This window comes from Osmerus mordax, chromosome 3, assembly GCF_038355195.1.
Source record: "Osmerus mordax isolate fOsmMor3 chromosome 3, fOsmMor3.pri, whole genome shotgun sequence".
Classification (NCBI taxonomy): domain Eukaryota; kingdom Metazoa; phylum Chordata; class Actinopteri; order Osmeriformes; family Osmeridae; genus Osmerus; species Osmerus mordax.
This window is the reverse complement of record NC_090052.1, coordinates 19,114,030-19,133,011: the sequence shown is the minus strand read 5'-3', so window position 1 is coordinate 19,133,011 and position 18,982 is coordinate 19,114,030. Positions and strand designations below refer to the sequence as shown.

The window sequence follows — 18,982 nt, the reverse complement described above, 5'->3', positions numbered from 1 at the left end:
GATGGTTGCTTTGATCTTTAGGGGCCCCTTGTAGATAAAAAGTGTCCGCGTCCCCACTCCTCAGCTACAAACACAACCTGCTCGAGCTACACTTAGTTAACTTTGGGGATTGTTCTGCATGGGAAATTAAGTATCACACACACAAGGTATGCCTAATGTTTTCTTCTTTTGAAACAGAAACAAGTTGAGCAGTTATGAAATATTTATTGATTATAGTCCTCCGTTTTTGGTAAATTTAAATACTAATTTGTTGTGAATAATTTGTTCACATAATGCTTTTTATCAGCCTTTAATTTACTAACTAAAAACATCGCTGGAAGTTGACAAACCAAACTAATTGCGCTCTAGGTGTCCTCTGTGTGTAGGTGTCTTCTGGGACACCTGTGTTTTCCTGTTAAGGCCAACACATTATAACTACAGCATAGCTTAAGCGTATGGTTGCAAAGCCTATATGAATAACATCCGTTATTTATAATTAATTTGTTGTAAATTAAAGAGCGTCAGATAAACAAGACCAGGGCACAGAAGTGGGCGAGAAATCGAAACTATAGTCTGCAACTATAAAACTTTAACTCAGAGTGAGCTACTGTGTTGTTCATATTCAGATTCGCATGAGTTATGCGATGAGATCCTGTGTTTTGTATTTTTTCCCCAATTGATTCTGAGACGAGGGTGTAACAAGAGGCTTATTCTCACTCTATAAATTTGCATGCAATGGGAAATAGGCATTTCAATGCCAGTAAAAACCACCACATCAAATGCAACATCGCGGATCAAAAGAGCCAAAGCATGGGCATTTTTCCCTCAATAAATTAAAAGGGGGGAAGTCTGCCACGCTTGATCATGCCCGGAGTCCTGCCCACTTCCATGATTGGCTAAAGAAAGACAGAAGGGGGGAAAGTTTAAATAAAATTCCAGAGCATGGCATGAGAATTGTCATTAACTCGAAGCGTACGCTTGCTTCAGTAGCAGTGACAGTGGTAGTTTGGAGAACATGAAACTTAGAATCCAGTGAACCATACGAAGGAAGGTGCTGCTTTCAGGACACGCGGAGGACACTTCAAATAAAAAAAATACCATAATAGAAAATCACTGATCTGTAAAGAATTTTAATCTAAAATAAACCCTGTTTAGAAGAGGCAACTGCACTTTTGAGGTAAAGGCAGAATAGACTCTTGGCGTCTCCAAACTCGTGCGTAATTGTTTGCCTTTTTCTCGTTTCATTCTCCAAACAGCGAGATCTTCCAGTGGAGAAACAAACTCGGGAGAAAATCCATCAAAGTAAGCGCTAAACTGCAGGTTGCACGCGGAAAAGATGACGGCTATGAGATTAGTTTCCTCGATTCTGCTGATAGTACTTTTGCAGTCTGGAGTTCTTGGCGCGAGAAGATTCCGAGGTGGTCGTAACCCGCAACCACGGCGGGCACCGCCTTCTCCCACATACCGGGACCGGGGTGACACCACGGAGAGCTTCCCTCTGGATTTCACAGCCGTTGAGGAGAACATGGACAATTTTATGACTCAGGTGAAGAACCTTGCGCAGTCCCTTTACCCGTGCTCGGCGCAGAAGCTCGATTATGACATGAAGTTGCACTTTTTGGAGAATACATCAGTCACGTGTAATGACGGGACACCTGCCGGGTATGTATTCGAAGACACCTGTATCTTGAGGGGGGAGGGGGGGGGGGGGGGTTGCGCGCCTACAGTTGAGATGCCCATAGCTTTGCCACAAAAGGCGTGTTTCAAACACGATTCCGACATTTCCCTTGCATTATATGTATCAAATTCCTCAGTGTAATTCTTTGACGGCTTAAATTGACTAATTAACTTCAAGGAATAAGGGAATTTCAACAAATGAAACATCTGTAGACGTTAGGTAAGTGATGTGAGATTGACAGCTGCTTTGCGTCACAATAGTAGAGCGTGAAGTATTTGTGGAAAGCCACCGCCACGTGGGTATCCCGCTTCATTTCCTTGGTCAAAGTATTCATAGTATTCGGAATGCAGAATTGCATTCTTGAAAGAACTCCCTCCACAGCGCAAGTCTTTTACGCATTTGCCATAGCTTTGGTCTTAAGTGTTGCTTTCTGACGGATGTCACCAACCAGTTCTACTGTGATAATTTATTTTTAGCCAGAAAGAAAGAAAATGTTCTTTGACAAAGTTGATTACCTTGGTGTCCTCCCTGACTTGTTTCACAATTTAACGAGTACCATTGGAAATCCTAAAATACAGTATATTGCATATTAGGTACTTTTTTATTCAAGGCAGGTCATTTTAAAAACACTTCATTTAGGTGTCCATTTGTCAATGAGAGACACTGCTCTCTTTAAGCCAAGGACCTCTGCCTCTCTTTCATTGTCTGACAAAGACAAACAGATGGATCAGAGTGCAGTCCCATTAGGCCCATATCATTTGAACCTAATATGTTTGACATTCAGTCTATGCCATTCCTATTCGTCAAAAACACTTAAACCAGGTAGTGTAAGCCAGAGGTTAATAATACAATATTAATTTCTAGGGAAAGAGGCAATTTTTATTATTTAGAAATGTAATATGTTCTCAGTTCATTGAGTATGACCATGTTAGCTTCAAGGAATCTTTGTGGTGACAGTTCCACTGGTTTTAGATGTCTCTCATTCATTCCTGAAGGACATTTAGCATTTATGTTAAGGACACATATGGAACATACATTTTACTTGTATTGGCATGTACAAATATGGTTACTAAGTTACCAAGGTTGAAGGACAGTAATATCTGCATCTAATTAATAAATGTTTATCAGTTGAATCCAGTCCATTGAGGAACTATTTAATTGGTGATGTTATTACCCCCTATAACAGGCTGCCCACAAGGCACAGACCATTAAAACCTATTATAAGAGAGGACCATGCAGAGTAGAGGTCTTGATACCAATGTCTCTTCATGGATTTAGTTTTCCGTTTAATTCCAGTGCTAAACCCTTGAAAGTACGCGATAAAGAGCGGTCCCTTTGACCGGTAAAGCTCTTAGCTCTTTAGGAACGCCGTGTGAGGACAGCTTAGGGGAGCCATTCGTTGGCAGATGGCTGTCTCGGCCACCTCAGTGTCTGCTGACAGGACGTTATAATCCCTCCACGGGCCGACTCCAGCTGCAGCTTTATTCAACCTGGAGAGCAGCAGCCAGAGCCTGTTACTGAAACACTGGAGCATGATGTATTAGCTCTCTGGTATCCTTAAAGACCAGGCCTCAAGAGAACACAGACTAGGATGAAACATGATGTGTTCTGGCACCAGAAATGATGTTCTGCAAACGTTCTGCAATGTAAATCACATAATGTGTAGGGCCATTCCAAATGGATTGGCGTTCTCTACTGCTTTTATGGTTGAATCAGCAGTAGGACACAGACAGCAAGGGAGTGTGTGTGTGAGTGAGTGTTTGAGTGAGTGAGTGAGTGAGTGAATGAGTATTGTAACAAACCTCACCCATGCTCCAATCACTCTCCCTTCTTGATGCTGTTACATCTTTGGCAGTAAAGTTGAATCTCAGAGGTGTTTATTGCTGTTAAAAAAAACAACAACGCCATGTCAGGATCTGTGATATTGTTTTTGAATGTTATATTAACACAGGGAGAATCGTGCCTGCTTGTTGTGCCAGCAGAACCGGTGATGATGGTATGTGGCTTTGGTCTCCCTACTTTGGATCTCCAAAGTAGGTTCTTTGGATCCTGGTGTGAGTTCTAACCACGACTGAGGGCATGTGCTTTGTGAACCCATTGGACACATTGCTGTGTTGATGTCTTTCTACCAAAAGACTGATATTGTCCAGATTAGTAATCATTTTATGCTTCTGAGGCACACAACTCTTCATGATGGCATTGCCCTCATGTGGGCAGAGGGGGACATATCTAAGATCCTATTCAACTGATCTTTTACATGAGAAGCTTTAAGATTTACAGCAGCCAGGATGTATGTGAATTCTCCCCCCTTCTACAGTTTCATCATGGCAGGGAACGTCTGGACTCTGTTTTCATTTCTGCCCAGGCAGGAATGAGGGCAGCCGTGATAGGGTCCTGAGGAAAAAGTGTGTGTGTGAGGCCACTGTGTCTGAGTGGTTAGCTCAGCGTAAACACTGGGACCATGGTTGTCTTCTGCAGTGCCCACGTGCAGGACGCGTGGCTTGGCTAACCCTTAGGGATGGTGTTGTAGGGGCCTGGGGGAGTTCTGATGGATGATTCATCTCCGCATGAGTTTCCTCATAGGACAAGCATTCAAACATAACTTCCTATCTGTTTAGATCAAAGGGACATGTTAAGAGTCATTTCCACCGACACCAATGACTAGAACTACAGTATATATAAATGTGAGACCTGTTCAAACATAACAAAGGGTCGTTGTTTCCAGACCTCACAGTGTCAGTAATCTTCTGAGTGAGAAGTTTGCCCGATCGTCTGCAGTATGTTTACACATGAGGTCACAGCTAGATGGATCATGCTTATAAACAGTGACTTAATGGAGCAGTGATGTCATAATTCTGGGTTTGTATCTCCTAAATGTGTTGCGTACTTGACTTGCTATGTCATAATACATTTTTGTGGTACTGAGTCAACTTTTTGTTTTTACTATGTGCCTTATCTTTTGGTCCAATGTGTTTGGTTTCATTGTCTATTAGATATTGATGTTGTTTCTTTCACTTGAAGGTACTACATGAAGGAGTCCAGGGGAAGCAGGCGATGGTTGTTATTCTTAGAGGGTGAGTGTTGTCTAGTCTATTGACTCACCTATCTATTTACTTTACATTTTATTCTATTTAGAGGTCCTTTTCATGACGGAAACAAAGGATTCTGATTGGGTGTCTGTGTCTCTTGCGTGTGTCTCCAGGTGGCTGGTACTGCTTCAACAAAGAGAACTGCGACAGCCGATACGAGACCATGAGGCGCCTGATGAGCTCATCCAAGTGGCCCCAAACCAAAACAGGTCTGACTCGCCTGGAGACAGGCATGCCTAAGTACTGCGGTCCCGTCCGCTCGTACGCCCCTCGCATTGCACCTCCGCGCAGCCAGGGCCCCGACTCCATGCAGCCTCGGTGTCTGCGCTGGCTCCACACACCACATGAACAAAGCAGCCGAGGCACAGCATGGGGCCCGTGTAATGACAAGGACGGGATCCACGTGTTCTAATCTGCAGTGTGATGCAGACCTACACCCAGTGATGAGGCACAGCTCAGGCCTACCTGGCTGGCTGGCGCCCGGCTCCCACGCGAGCCCGGCCGCCCGTCTCTCTCATTGCGGTGTAATAACTGTAATCCACACTGCGATTATGAGGATGATGGGGATATGTCTGGGAGGGGCATGATGGATAATGATACATGTTCTCTTATTGCCTTGTTGCTGTTCATCTCTGCAGGCACCGGGATCTTGTCTCCACTTCCAGAGGAAAACCCTCACTGGTGGAACGCCAACATGGTGTAAGTTCCTGTTTTATGGTGTGTGTGTGTGTGTGTGTAGATGTGTGTGTTTGTAGCTGTGTGTGTGTGACTTTAGGGTGTGTTTATGTCAAAGAAGACTGTTGTTGACTTTGAATGGTTACTTTCCAGGTTAATCCCTTACTGTTCCAGTGACGTGTGGAGTGGTGCTTCTGCCAAGACAGATCAGAGTAAGAGACCACGTATTTCTCCTCAAGTGTGTGTTTATGTGTGTGTGTTGTGTTGGTCACGGTCTCTCTTGTGTTGTTGTGTTGTTGTGTACAGGTGGCTATGCCTTCATGGGGTCTCTGATAATCCAGGAGGTTGTGAAAGACCTGCTGACCAAGGGCCTCGATAATGCCAAGGTTCTGCTGCTAGCCGGGAGCAGGTGAGTCCACATGATGTCAGTCCGAGTGTGCATTCAAAACAAAATGTGTCTATCTGTGAGAACATTGGTGGGCCCGGGCTCACTTGTGTGTCCTCCTCTCCCTAGCGCGGGTGGGACCGGGGTTCTGCTGAATGTGGACCGGGTGTCTGAGCAGCTGGAGGGATACCCTGGGATCCAGGTCAGGGGCCTGTCTGACTCTGGCTGGTTCCTGGACAACAAGCAGTACCGCTGCACTGACTGTGTGGACACCATCAGCTGTGCCCCCACAGAGGCCATCAAGAGAGGCATCAAGTAAGGCCACATCAGGGCTACAACCAGGGTTGGGAGGGGGGTGGACTACTTTTCAATTTTGACCCACTTAGATTCAAGGTTGAGGTCGGAATTCCAAAAACCTGATGATTTCACAACACTTTGCATTATTCTTTTACACAGTTTTTGCATTTTAAATGTCAACTCACCTCCTAAATTGTGTAAGGTGATGGAGGGTGGAATTCACCCTGACCTTCGCTGACACTAAACCCCTCCATGTTTCTCCATGAGTTGTCTGTCTTATGAAACTACTGATAGTGAGATCACAGTGGTCAGCCTGAATGTTTTTTCTGGCCTTTTTTCACTTCAAAGCCTAACCCTTGACCTTTTCCCATCAGGTACTGGGGCAGTGTGGTGCCAGAGAGGTGCAGGCAGACCCACGAGGGGGAGGAGTGGAACTGTTTCTTCGGCTACAGAGTCTTTCCTTCCATAAAGAGTGAGTGTCGTGAGAGAACATGGGTTCTCATTTCACAATGCCTGTTTTAATGTTATCCCATATTATAACAGTCTAATGCGAATGAGTGAGAATGATTGAGTCAGTGTGTGTGTGTGTGTGCTGGGGGTAGGAAGGGTGTGTGTGTACCGGTATGTGTGTTCGTGTTAGTATTTCTGTTTGTGTGTGTGTCTGCAAACACGTAAACGTGTATGTATATGTAGTACATACTGTAAACCATGGAATATAAAAATTCCAGTGTGTGTGTGTTTTCCTGAAACCACCCTGCTCTGACTGTCTACCCCCGCACCCAGGCCCGGTGTTTGTGGTCCAGTGGCTGTTTGACGAGGCCCAGCTGACCGTGGACAACATCCACCTGACGGGACAGCCTGTTCAGGAGGGACAGTGGCGTTACATCCAGAACCTGGGCATAGAGCTGAGGAACACACTCAAAGACGTCCCGTAAGCTCCAGCTCAGACTTCCCAATACAAACGTACCTTTATATGTTTGTGTGGGGCATATTTGTTCATTTAGCTGACACTTTTATCCAAAGCAATGTACGAATAATGTATACAGTAAGAACAGCAGATAGTCAAGGACTATAGTGGTTTGTGCCAAGGAAGAGTCAACGTCAGATACTAAGCATGTAAACCTGTAGTACTCGTATCGCCCATAGGACACAAAAATACAGGATCATGGTTTATGAAAGTTCAGAGAAAGTTATGTCAAAAAATAATATCAATTGTAATGTCAGTGCCCTTTGGATCCTTGTATGACATATTTCTAATTAACCGATGTTATTTGCAGGGCCATGTTTGCTCCAGCCTGTCTCTCCCATGAAGTAATCACAAGGAAGTGAGTATTCTGACTCAGTGTTTGATTTTTTATGTTTTCCTCAGGCTCTATAGTACCTCAAGCACCTGCTAAATGATTCCATGTAGCTTTAATCCAGAGTCAGCTGCCTGTGTCATGTAAGGTCTGTAAACAAGCTGATGGCGCCCTCTTGTGTCTGGTCTAGTTACTGGATTGATATCCAAGTCAAAGGAACCTCTCTTCCCCGGGCACTTCACTGCTGGGACCGCAGTCTCCACGACAACAGCAGGAACAACAAGGCCCCCCCCAAAGGCTGTCCCGTCCATCTGATTGACAGCTGCCCCTGGCCCCACTGCAATCCCACCTGCCCCACCATCCGGGACCAGTTCACTGGCCAGGAGATGAACGTCATCCAGTTCCTCATGCACATGGGATTTGATGTGCAGAAGATGGCCCAGCAGCAGGGCATGGACCCCAGCAAGCTACTGGGCATGCTCAGCAGTGGTAGCTAAACAACCAGGGACACTGCCAGTCTAAGTCCAGGGGGTGACTGGTGTCTGTCCAGACCCCACTTCTTATACCTCCAGCTCAGCCCTGAACCCCCACCAGAGCCCTTTCCTAATCCCCATCCCCTAGCCTATCCCATCCAGACCTGACCTCAGTTAAAACCAAGGGCTACTCTCCGGTGTCCCTTAACCCCAATGACCCCTGACCCTTCACCCAGAAAAGCCTCTCACAACCCAGTACTGTAATGGGTACCAGGGCAACATCCCACCATGACAAGGCACACATCTCTGCTACTCTCATCTTAAATTATCTTTTGGTTGTAAAAGAAAAGAAAAGCACGAATGTAATCCAGTTTTAAGGATGCTCATTGTTTTGTTTTTTTTTGGCTGTTTTTTTACATTCTTTTATCTGTGTTTATAGTTTTCATTTTAGTCATTGTTAAAAAGGCAAACTACAATGACTTAACAGAGTTGTCTTTGTTAAGTAGTCTATAGAGAGTATATAAAGTTAATAATACAAAGTTTAAGTCTGTTTGCTATTGTTGGGCTCTACCCAAACAGTATTTCTTCGTCAAGTCAAGAACAGGCACACATAAATGGTGTGAAAAGCACTGGATTAAGGAAAGGAGACAGCGAGGACTTTACAACAGTAGTTACCTCTGCCTTTATCTAGCACAGTGGAGGATGGAGAAAGAGACACACACAATAGAGGAGAGAGATAACCACCAGGTCTCACTCCCGATCAACTCATGACATTATTGTCACACCAGACTGCTCTACATAAGCTGTTATTTTTACCTGAACAATGTAAAGTACAATGGTTGTCTACTCAGCGCTAACCTCATTCTTTAAACGAGCAAAATACCTTTTAACAATGTAACACATTCCAAAAACAATTATTTTGTCATAGGCCTTTTAGACGACATCATCTCGTCTAATTGTGAGTGTGAGCATCTACCACGACACAGTGTGACATGAGTCAAATCCATGTCCGCAATCGTCATTTTCAGTAGAATTGAAACAAATTCGGATATGTGGTTCTCAAGGTGAGCCTTACGCAATCCTAGGCCTGCCACTAGTTTATCCACACACCACAGTGCCAAGGCATAGTCAGCAACTCACAAACCCCATCAGTAACATCATGACCACTCACACTTAAGAATAATGGTGTTTGGTCTCAGAATGTGGATGTCACATTCTGCTTGATACTCCTCATCTGCTTTGTAGACCAGTCTTTAGATTCAATGCAATTTACATTCAAAGGGAGATGAATATCATGTATTGGATTATTTTTGAGTATTTGTATAGGTTATATTAAGTGTTCACAATTGTAACTCCCTTCTTGTATTTTTAATAGAAATCACTTTTTAATATAATGACAATGTTTTATGTTAAGGCTTATAAATAATGTTTTAAAGGACCTCTATTTCACAACACACCCGAGAAGAAAGTTATTACTAATTGTAATTTTATTCTGTAACATATTTTTTAACAGACAAAACTCAAGCTACAATGGTAATTTACATATTTATTTTGTTATGTAAATCATATTTATAAGTGCTATTTTCACAGAGAAGTGATTCTTTGTAAATTGTAAATATATTGCAGTTTTTTTCTCTTTGTGTTGATTGCATGTCTTTGTATCAGACTTCAAAGGAAAGACCCATTACAAATATTTCAAATGATACGACTTCATGTTGTCTTGTTTTTCTTCAATCCGCTTTGACACATCCTATCACACAGGATGCAGTAATAACTAGTGCTGGAACTCAGACCACCAGGCTTGCAGCTCAAACATGCCTATCACTCTTTATCACTAGATACTAAAGGTTGACACTTATATTATTAAGCTTCAACCTTTAGTGTCTATGAATTTTACTCTATAATAACGTATCCATGGAAACTAAAGTACCTACACAGGATCTCCACCGCAATAACAAAGCATAAATCTGGCAGCCATTTTCCAGGAGCTATTTACATTTCTGTTTCTATCCATCTTGCACAGATATAAAAACTCAAGGCCGCAATGAGTCATGTATAATCATCCCTTAGGACTTGAGAGTAATTTCTGGCTCCAACGGGACTTTAGCGTTCCTCCCCTGTCATTACACAGGGGCTGAGCGCCAGTCTCTCTGGGAGAGGGCTCTGAGTCAGTCCTAGTCGCCCCGGAAACATGACTCCCCACACTGCTGCCTGCACACTCCACCCATCTGTGGAATAGAGACCCCCTATTTTTAGTCCTGGTGTGGTTCACAACCCTTGGTTCAGCACTGCAGTCATTTGAACAACTTCCCTGGCAAGCAATAGAGCACATACTATCACATAAGAGAGAGAGGGAGTGTGCGCTTGTCTTAATTAAAAGTAGAGAAAGACAGTGGAGAGAGAGAAAGAGGGGAGAAAGGGGCAGATAGAGAGAGAGAAAGAGAGAGATAGAAAGAGAGAGTGAGAGTGAGGACACGAGAACACATGAAAGTGAGATCAGAAGGTGGGAGTTTTCCCCCGACAGAGGACGGACTGAGCTGACCAGTATTGGACCTTGACAGAAAGGATTACAACCCCTATAACCCCTGTGGGCTATATTGGGTTATTGAACACTGAATGCACTGAACGGCCCAATTCACTGGACTTTATGAGGACATGAAGTGGACTTGCTTTTTCTAAAGTCATCTCTGAGTCTTTGGAAATGTATTGAAGAGGAAGATAAATACTTTTGAGAGAGCACAGCCATTTGATGCCTCTTCTATTTCAGACACAAGGGTAATGTGCCATTCAACAGGTGCATACACAGTACAGAAAAAGTAGAGAAGACAGTTAGTAACATGCTATGTTGAGAGCACAATACAGCTGACAAAATTAATACCAAACTAACACAGTTCCGATCACACACATTTGGATACCTGTAGGTAAACAAATACATTTGCTTCTTGAATGTGTTCTGGCAAATTTCTCTGCTTTAACTCCTTTTCATTCATGACAGTGTATTGCTATGTAACTGTAAAGAGAAATACACACTAAACGCAGTTAGACTGTAATTTGATCCCTCAACACGCTGCACTAATTACAAGGGGCAGGCAGGAAAACATAGAGAGAGATTTGTAATTAAGTCTTGTCTATAAAAAGGGTGAGGCGAAGAAGGGTGAGGTCTACGTTGCCAGGGGAAAGACACCCAGTGTGAGCAGAGGAGCAGAGACACCCAGCCTGGAGCAGCAGGCCTTGTCGGAAAGAATCTTCCAGAAGCTGTTGGACAGGGGACACGTGGGAGACCATGGACTCTCATGGAGGACACTTCCTCAACAAGGGAGCCGTGCTGTCTTTCCTGGGAGCTGCCCGCATGTGCCAACTGCTGCTCAGCTGCACCATCATGGCCCTGGTGGCCCACGGCGCGGGCTACAGCGCCTCCTACGGGACGTTTTGCATGTTCGTGTGGTGCTTCAGCTTCGCCGTCACCTTGGTGGTGTTCATCCTGGACGTGACGCGGCTCCACGCTTGCATGCCCATCTCCTGGGACAACTTCACCGTGGCGTTCGCCATGCTGGCCACCCTCATGTACATCACCGCCTCCGTCGTCTACCCTGTCTACTTCCTCCAGACGGAGTGCCCCACCGAGGGCTGCGAGGTGAGGAACTACGGCATTGCCGTCACCGTCTGCTCCAGTGTTTGTAGCTTCGCCTATGCGGCTGAGGTGTTCCTGACCCGGGCCAAGCCTGGCCACGTCGTGGGCTACATGGCCACCATGTCGGGCTTACTCAAGGTGGTCCAGGCCTTCGTGGCATGCATCATCTTTGGAGCCCTGGCCAATGACAGCGAATACACCCGCCACATCCCCACCCAGTACTGCGTGGTGGTGTACAGCCTGTGCTTCTCCGTCACCGTGGTGGTGGTTGCCGCGACCGTGTCGGGGAGGACCTCCGCCCTGCGTTTCCCTTTCGACCGCTTTGTGGTGATCTACACCTTCCTGGCCATGCTTCTGTACCTCAGCACCGCCTTGGTGTGGCCCATCTTCAGCTTCGACAAGAAGTACGGCACCACGGCCCGCCCGGAGGACTGCCCCCGGGGGAAGTGTGCCTGGGACAGCAAGCTGGTGGTGGCCGTGTTCACCAACGTCAACCTCATCCTTTACTTCACTGACCTGGTGTACTCCCAGAGGATCCGCTTTGTCTCCCAGTCTGCTGCCTAGCCCGAGGCTCCTCCACTGACCCTGGCCCACTGACACAGACATGCACTGGCAGACAGCTGGGCGGACACCATCCACTAACTCCTAATGAGGATGTAGTAGAAATCATGTATTCTGTGTTATCAGTGGCCGTTTGATCTGTCTTAGTGCAGTGGGTCATTTCCCATCATTGCTCAAGGTTTTCTGAAAGCCTCATCTGTACTACTGTCTTGTAGTGCAGTGCAGTGCCTTTGTACAGTTGCTGTGTTGCACATCTTAATCAGTGTTCTGAGTTTTACATGGCGTCATCATCTCATTTCATCAAAGAGAATATCAGTCAAGCTGTTAAAGGTTCACCCAGGACCGATTCCACATGGCCTCCTACTACGCCCCCCCCCCCCCCCCCCCCCCCCCCACATCCTTCAATGGCCCCCTGTAGGAGGCAGAAAACCAGGGGGACCAGAAAGGCTTAGCTAAGCATCTTGGGCCATAAGAGGAAACTGGGAGAGATGGCCACCTCAGCACCCAAGTGCATTTTCATCTCCTAGTATCAAGTATGAAATGTTCTGTCTCAGCATGTCTTAGGACAAGCTTGTGTGAGCAGAAACAGGGTTGAATACCTGGGCAGCATAAGCACATGTAAGGATTACCATAATAATGGTCCATATGAAGACTTTGATTTTCCCTGACAGAGTAAAAACATTGCCTTATGAAGGAGCCTTCACTTACTAATTGTAACGGTCATTTCAGAAGTTTGTTTGAATATAGGGCTTTCAACCTAGCCCTAGTATTTACGTAAGAGTACGAGATCAGAGATAGTAGATCGTTTTTTCACTATGATGGACATTGTTCATTACATACCTTGATCAAATCTAATGTGCATTCATAAACAATGATGGGATAAATGATGCATTTTGATCAAATATAGGTATGTAGAAGTTAATTATATATGCTACTTGAAAACTGAATGCTGTGTTATATTAGTCTATAATTAAAAGAAATGCAATGTATTAATCGTGTTTTCTATTGTGAAAGTGTCTTGAATAAATGTGGAGAGTTTACATAACTCACTCAACCTGATTTTGATTCTTCATTGGTGGAGTTTGTCCTCACAGTTTGACAGTATAATGTTAGGCTATCCTTTTCTATCATCGACCAGTAGGTGGGAGAAGTTAACCTACTTTTTCCTCCCCACGCTTAAACACTTTGCTCAAGAGCCTGATGCAACTGGTTCTTCATCTTACAGAGACTGCCCATAACAAGGAACATGGCAACAGCAATTGGCTATTCACAGCGCAAAGATCCTATTCCATTGGCTCTGATGCGTGTCACTTTAAATACGTCAGCGTTTTGCCGCATGCATGTTACGTATTGGATAGTTGTTGAGGGCGAAGCCACGTTGACACAGGGTAACTAATTTGCTGTTCTGTCTATCAAGCGTCAACTTAAGTCAACGAAACTATTTATTTACTCGTCACATCTGTAAGTAGCTAAATTATGTAAATGTCTGTATGTGCCATGCTATTTGTTTTCGTTATTAGCGCATTGAAGCATCAATATTACCAGGAAGCGATTACTATCCTGTCAGTTCATTGGAGGTTAGCTTGCTATGGTACCAGGGAACATGTTGTTTTTCTACTGGAAGAACATTTACCGTCTTTTTACAGTTTACTCCCTTATATGTACCTATTGGAATTTTCTATTCTAATTGTGCAGGTGGACTGGGATGAGTGTGGGTTTCATAGGAGCGGGCCAGTTGGCCCATGCTCTGGTTAGGGGCTTCTCAGCTGCAGGTCAGTATTCTTGCTAAAACAAACTCACACCACTATATATACTCACACCACCAAACACTATATACACATGTGAATGTATATATATGCATGTTCACCTGATTGTTCACCTCAGAGTAGTGATCTCTGCTTCTGTATTTCATGGCAGGTGTGATTGCCGGTAATAGAATCATAGCCAGCTCTCCAGACACAGACCTCCCCACAGTAGCCGGTCTGCGAGTGAGTGGTGATGGCATCCGTTTGTTTGCACTTGGTGCCTTATTCAACCCCCCTGAACAAGTGTACCTTTGGCAAAGCATACACTTGGAAGGATGTGTTCAAGTACCAAATCTTTTGCTTTATCGTGCAGAAATTGGGTGTCAATCTTACAATGAGCAACAAGGAAGTGGTGAACAAGAGTGATGTTCTCTTCCTTGCTGTCAAACCACACATCATTCCATTTGTGTTGGATGAGATTGGACCAGATATAGAAGACCGTCATCTCATTGTCTCCTGTGCAGCAGGTGTCACTATCAGCTCTATTGAGAAGGTACAGTGTTGTTAATATAGAAGTAGGCCCACCGAGTGGTCTTCCATAGGTGCAAACTGTTGGGTGGAATTCTGTCTTTGTGAAGTGTATGAAGTAAGAATTATATGATTTAATGGTATGATTTTGGACAAAGTTTTACCCTTCTTCTCCACTGTGCTGTGGTCTCACGGGGACAAGTATCAGGCTGTAACATAAAACACACTGGCTCTTGCCTGAAATTTCTCTGAATTTGCACAGATACTTGGTTAGCAGTCACTTGTTGTGTAAGATCTGAAACGGTCTGGATCTAACAATACAAAATTAGATATGAGCTAATCCTAAATTAAGTTTGCTTACAATTATTCTTGGAACTTAAATATGACCTATTATTGTTCCCTATTCTTCGCCCCCACCACCACACCCACCCCCTTGCAGAAGCTGTTCCAACACCGCCAATTTCCCAAGGTGATGCGCTGCATGACCAACACGCCCGTGGTGGTGCGCGAGGGCGCTACGGTGTACGCCACAGGCACTCACGCACAGGTGGAGGATGGGAAACTGCTGGAGCAGCTTATGTCCAGCGTGGGCTACTGCACCGAGGTGGAGGAGGACCTGATTGATGCGGTCACTGGGCTGAGTGGCAGTGGCCCTGCCTACGTGAGTGAGCTGGAATCTCTCTCTCTCTCTCTCTCTCTCTCTCTCTCTCTCTCTCTCTCTCTCTCTCTCTCTCTCTCTCTCTCTCTCTGTCTCTCTCTGTCTCTCTCTCTCTCTGTCTCTGTCTCTCTCTCTGTCTCTCTCTCTCTCTCTCTCTCTCTCTCTCTCTCTCTCTCTCTCTCTCTCTCTCTCTGTGTCTGTGTCTGTCTCTGTCTCTGTGTGACCTGAGGTTTGCCTGTGTTACATTGTTAAGTATAATCCAATGTGGACAGAACTCTAAACTCCTGCTGTTGCTTTTTACCTGTTTTCTTTTCACCGGATATGTTCTGAGGTTTTTACGTTTCTTGGTGTACATGTGTTATGGTTATGCCCCTGTAGGCGTTCACAGCCTTGGATGCTCTTGCGGATGGTGGGGTGAAGATGGGTCTACCTAGGAGACTGGCTGTAAGGCTTGGAGCTCAAGCCCTGCTGGTGAGATTCAAAACCTCTCCTCTTCTTCTATGAAAATCTCTACATTTTCCATATGTTTCAGTTCAGTTGTCATGACCAGAATTCTCCAGGTAAGAGCTACAGTGCACCCTTCTCTGTCTCTCTCTCCCCCCACCTTTTTCTTTCTCTCCTAGGGAGCAGCCAAGATGCTGTTGGACTCAGAGCAGCACCCAGGCCAGCTGAAGGATGACGTGTGTTCTCCAGGGGGTGCCACCATCCATGCGTTGCATGTCATGGAGAGTGGAGGCTTCAGAAGTCTTCTTATCAATGCTGTGGAGGCCTCCTGTATCAGAACCAGGTAAGCTGCTAGCCCCAAATAAATATTTTTGGTTGATTTGTGTATTTGTTTGTCTGTGATACTGACTCTTCACTTCCTTTTGTGGCATCAGTATTTCAGGACCATGTTAATGGATTGAGAGCTGTATACGGCAACAGTAGTGTACGACAACATATGTCATATCTGCATTTACTAAGGGAATTCAAGTCTCTGTCCCACTGTTTTTGCAGACCTGCTGTTTGGTTATTCAGACACTAGAGGGTGCTATTTGAATACATTTGTTAATTGAAAATGCAGTTCTGTCAAATTACTTCAAGGAAGACCATAGGAGATTCCAAAATGTCAATTCTCCATGGTACATGGTTTTTTTTTTCCCCCTCCTCGTAGGGAGCTTCAATTCTTGGCTGACCAGGAAAACATCTCCCCTGCTGCCATTAAGAAGACAACACTTGACAAGGTGCTGCAGCAGCCAGGGGTGTCCAGAGCAGAAGTGGGCGTCAGGGGTGGCATCAACCTGTTTAACAACAGCAGCCCCAGGAAGAAGTACTGAGCCTTATCCTGGACGAGTGAAAAGGGATTACCAACAGTGGTGAATGAAAGATGGGAAGTTACACCATTTAAAATATATACTATAGCTTCTATTGGGGTACAGTGTCACATGACATACTCCAAACATAAGTACAAACCACCTCAAAGTAGTGACCACTTGGAGCAGTTGAAGAAATAGACTTTGCAAGACCTGAGCAACAGGCCAGAATTCCATTCACTGCAGGAAAAACAACAAAGATACCCAAAATAGTATGTACCGAGTCTATGGCTCGTAAGAGTGCATTACCTCTGTCTTGCTAATGTTGTGAAAAGAACCGTTTCATTTCATTTTGATACAGTTTTGTGGGGCAAGGGTCTTGACAGGCATCATATCTGCGTTAAGCTGGAGAAATCTGTTAACTGCTGTTTTGTAATTATATAAGCATCATATAAATAAATTAATGTTTGTTACACATTTTATCCAAAAACTTGTATCGAAAAACATTTGAATTGGTTTATTTGTGTCAACGAACACAAAGCATCAGTAAGAGCTACCGTGATTGCCTGTTACCGTTCTTCATTACATTAGAAACACTGTAACATTCTGCAAATTATTGTGCATCAGACACTTTTTTTGTTGCAATGTATCCCCCTAAAATGCCTTGAGTAGATCCTTCATGAATGAAGACACGTGACCAAACATCATCTGACGTCTGGCTTCTATACAAGAGAAAGGAATCAACAAGGAGGGCACAAAACCACGCTGACCTGACTGTCATATTTCGCCAGAATATTTGTACGCTTTGTCCTACTTTTCACTTATTAGTGGACAGAAAGATCTACTCAACAACAGCTTCATAGAGCTTGGTAAGTTCAAACTCGAGATGTAACAAAATTGTGTTGTTATGCTGAGTGTGCACGCCTTTGCCTCCCAGCAGCCGAGACGAGAGCTTAGCTAGAGAGCCTGCCTAGCCTTCTCGCTCGAGCTAGCTCGAGCTAGCCTCTCAGGTTTCTAGCCATGCTGTCAGAGGCAAACTCTCCATGCTCATACCAGGTCATACTCGCTCGTTTAAAGTCTTTGCACTCCTCACGTTACTTTCATGCTTCAGATACTTAACGACATGCTTATTAACCGGTCAAAATTCTATTTTCGGAAGTCCGAAATTGTTGAGGTAAAAAAGCTTAGCTTGCCGTTATGACAGCAAGCAGCTGAGTATGGGGATTCCCTTGTTTGCTTGTTTCGTGGGCGGGAGACAGCGAGTGTCACACGAACGGGCGGCGGTGTCAAGTGTTGTGACAGGTTGAGAATAGTCGAGAAAATGTGTGGAAGGACAAACAGCGATATGGCAGTCCTCCTCACTGCTTCTTGGCGTCTCGTAGTTTGCCAACTCATGCACATACGGTAGCTAGCTACGAGCTGTTAAAACCTGCTGCTTCATCATAACTGTGCGTAAAGGGGCAAGCGCAAGCCAAGCAGCGGATTCCAGAGCGAGATCAGGTTGGTGACATTTAGCGAGGATGTAGGCTAAAACAGATGAATAAGTATGACTCCGTGTGTCGATTTAAATCATGCATTGGTTTGTGTGCATAATATGTAAGAATTCGTTTGGTGAGGGAGACAGTTGTATGGCATTGGTAATCGTGTCGATGGTTGCATGGTTGCAGTAGCGTATTGGTTCACCTGAAGTGAAATAATTAATCCATTGGCTAAATTGCAGCCAGCAGTCTTATCAAGCCGCTGTCATTGTTTTCGTGTCGATAATTTAGCTTTATGCCCCTTGTTCTAAATAACTATCATTAGCCTTAAATGTGCTGTGGAGATTTTTATATCATGCTGATTCATCACAACGTTGTATTTGGACGTTTAAGAATCCACCCGAAACATGGCACCACCGGACAAAGGTCTGTTCGGTGGATAAGGATCGATGATGTTTATCAGACAATTGTCGTCATCGTTGACACATAGTGAAATGGTGTTGATATAAAGTACACTTTGTACATGAATTTATGAGCAAACTGGCGCTGACTGTACATAATACAAAATGCCTGCATATAATTGCCAATTTATTTCAGTGGTGTCATTATGATATAAATTAACTACTGCGCTATCACTGTATTAACCTAGAGTCTGAATCCTCGTATGTCATAATGTCAAAATATTGCAAAAGGTGCATAATAGGCAATGCGTAGTGTAATAGGCAGATTGTATTATGTAGCCTAATAATTCATATGGTAAATTTATTATTTAACTAGGTCACAGACACATAGAAATGATAGGTTGTGTGAGAGAAGTTGGTAAGAGCAACACTCATGCTGCACGTAAGTGAGTGCTTGAAGTCCTTTTTAGGTGAAGAGCATTTTCGCCCAGTAACTAATGTTGCATGTGATGTAAATGACCAAGATCTCAGCTTTGTGAATCATTTGATTGTCTAGCTTCCAAAGGAGTCCTTTTTATAGGAAGCTATGAAGGGCTGCAAGGGGCTCAAAGAAAGCATTTTGATTCATAGTCACTGAAGTCACCTTGGAAACTGTGGAATGAATGGGCAAGGGTATCTGGTCTTGAGTGTGTGTTTGAAGTTACCATCTCTTGCTCCGATATTCATTCTTTTTTCATCACCCTTCGTCAGTGCTAGCGAACTGTATTGAAGGGTATTTGACAGACAGACAAGCAACCAAGCAGGCAGGCTGGAA

The 18,982-nt window shown here is 44.4% G+C and overlaps 3 protein-coding genes across 3 annotated transcripts; all 3 read left to right on the top strand.

Annotated features, from left to right (window-relative positions):
- The first annotated feature begins 1,315 nt into the window (after window positions 1-1,315).
- notum1a (notum, palmitoleoyl-protein carboxylesterase a) lies at window positions 1,316-7,898 on the top strand. The gene is made up of 11 exons (XM_067233436.1): window positions 1,316-1,641; window positions 4,679-4,731; window positions 4,860-4,955; window positions 5,385-5,445; window positions 5,575-5,633; window positions 5,728-5,830; window positions 5,936-6,121; window positions 6,478-6,575; window positions 6,887-7,034; window positions 7,381-7,428; window positions 7,592-7,898. The coding sequence occupies exons 1-11, from the start codon at window positions 1,316-1,318 to the stop codon at window positions 7,896-7,898; spliced, it is 1,485 nt and encodes a 494-aa protein (XP_067089537.1).
- A 2,328-nt stretch (window positions 7,899-10,226) lies between these two features.
- LOC136940836 (myeloid-associated differentiation marker-like protein 2) lies at window positions 10,227-12,429 on the top strand. The gene is made up of 2 exons (XM_067233158.1): window positions 10,227-10,649; window positions 11,013-12,429. Exon 2 carries the CDS (start codon window positions 11,158-11,160, stop codon window positions 12,067-12,069), a length of 912 nt encoding a protein of 303 aa, XP_067089259.1. The 5' UTR covers window positions 10,227-10,649; window positions 11,013-11,157; the 3' UTR covers window positions 12,070-12,429.
- Window positions 12,430-13,402: 973 nt separating this feature from the next.
- pycr1a (pyrroline-5-carboxylate reductase 1a) lies at window positions 13,403-16,774 on the top strand. Its single transcript, XM_067232850.1, has 8 exons — window positions 13,403-13,527; window positions 13,762-13,838; window positions 13,984-14,054; window positions 14,185-14,364; window positions 14,779-15,000; window positions 15,376-15,468; window positions 15,621-15,784; window positions 16,151-16,774. The coding sequence occupies exons 2-8, from the start codon at window positions 13,772-13,774 to the stop codon at window positions 16,311-16,313; spliced, it is 960 nt and encodes a 319-aa protein (XP_067088951.1). The 5' UTR covers window positions 13,403-13,527; window positions 13,762-13,771; the 3' UTR covers window positions 16,314-16,774.
- The last annotated feature ends 2,208 nt before the right edge of the window (window positions 16,775-18,982 follow it).

Excerpts from the sequence above, each read along its gene's own strand:
- LOC136940836 (XM_067233158.1), top strand. The coding sequence starts at position 11,158 with ATGGACTCTCATGGAGGACACTTCCTCAACAAGGGAGCCGTGCTGTCT.
- notum1a (XM_067233436.1), top strand. The coding sequence starts at position 1,316 with ATGACGGCTATGAGATTAGTTTCCTCGATTCTGCTGATAGTACTTTTG. Across the intron at positions 1,642-4,678 it reads AATGACGGGACACCTGCCGG|GTACTACATGAAGGAGTCCA; the intron begins GTATGTATTCGA and ends TTTCACTTGAAG. Across the intron at positions 4,956-5,384 it reads GTGGCCCCAAACCAAAACAG|GCACCGGGATCTTGTCTCCA; the intron begins GTCTGACTCGCC and ends TCATCTCTGCAG.
- pycr1a (XM_067232850.1), top strand. The coding sequence starts at position 13,772 with ATGAGTGTGGGTTTCATAGGAGCGGGCCAGTTGGCCCATGCTCTGGTT. Across the intron at positions 14,365-14,778 it reads CTATCAGCTCTATTGAGAAG|AAGCTGTTCCAACACCGCCA; the intron begins GTACAGTGTTGT and ends ACCCCCTTGCAG. Across the intron at positions 15,001-15,375 it reads GTGGCAGTGGCCCTGCCTAC|GCGTTCACAGCCTTGGATGC; the intron begins GTGAGTGAGCTG and ends ATGCCCCTGTAG.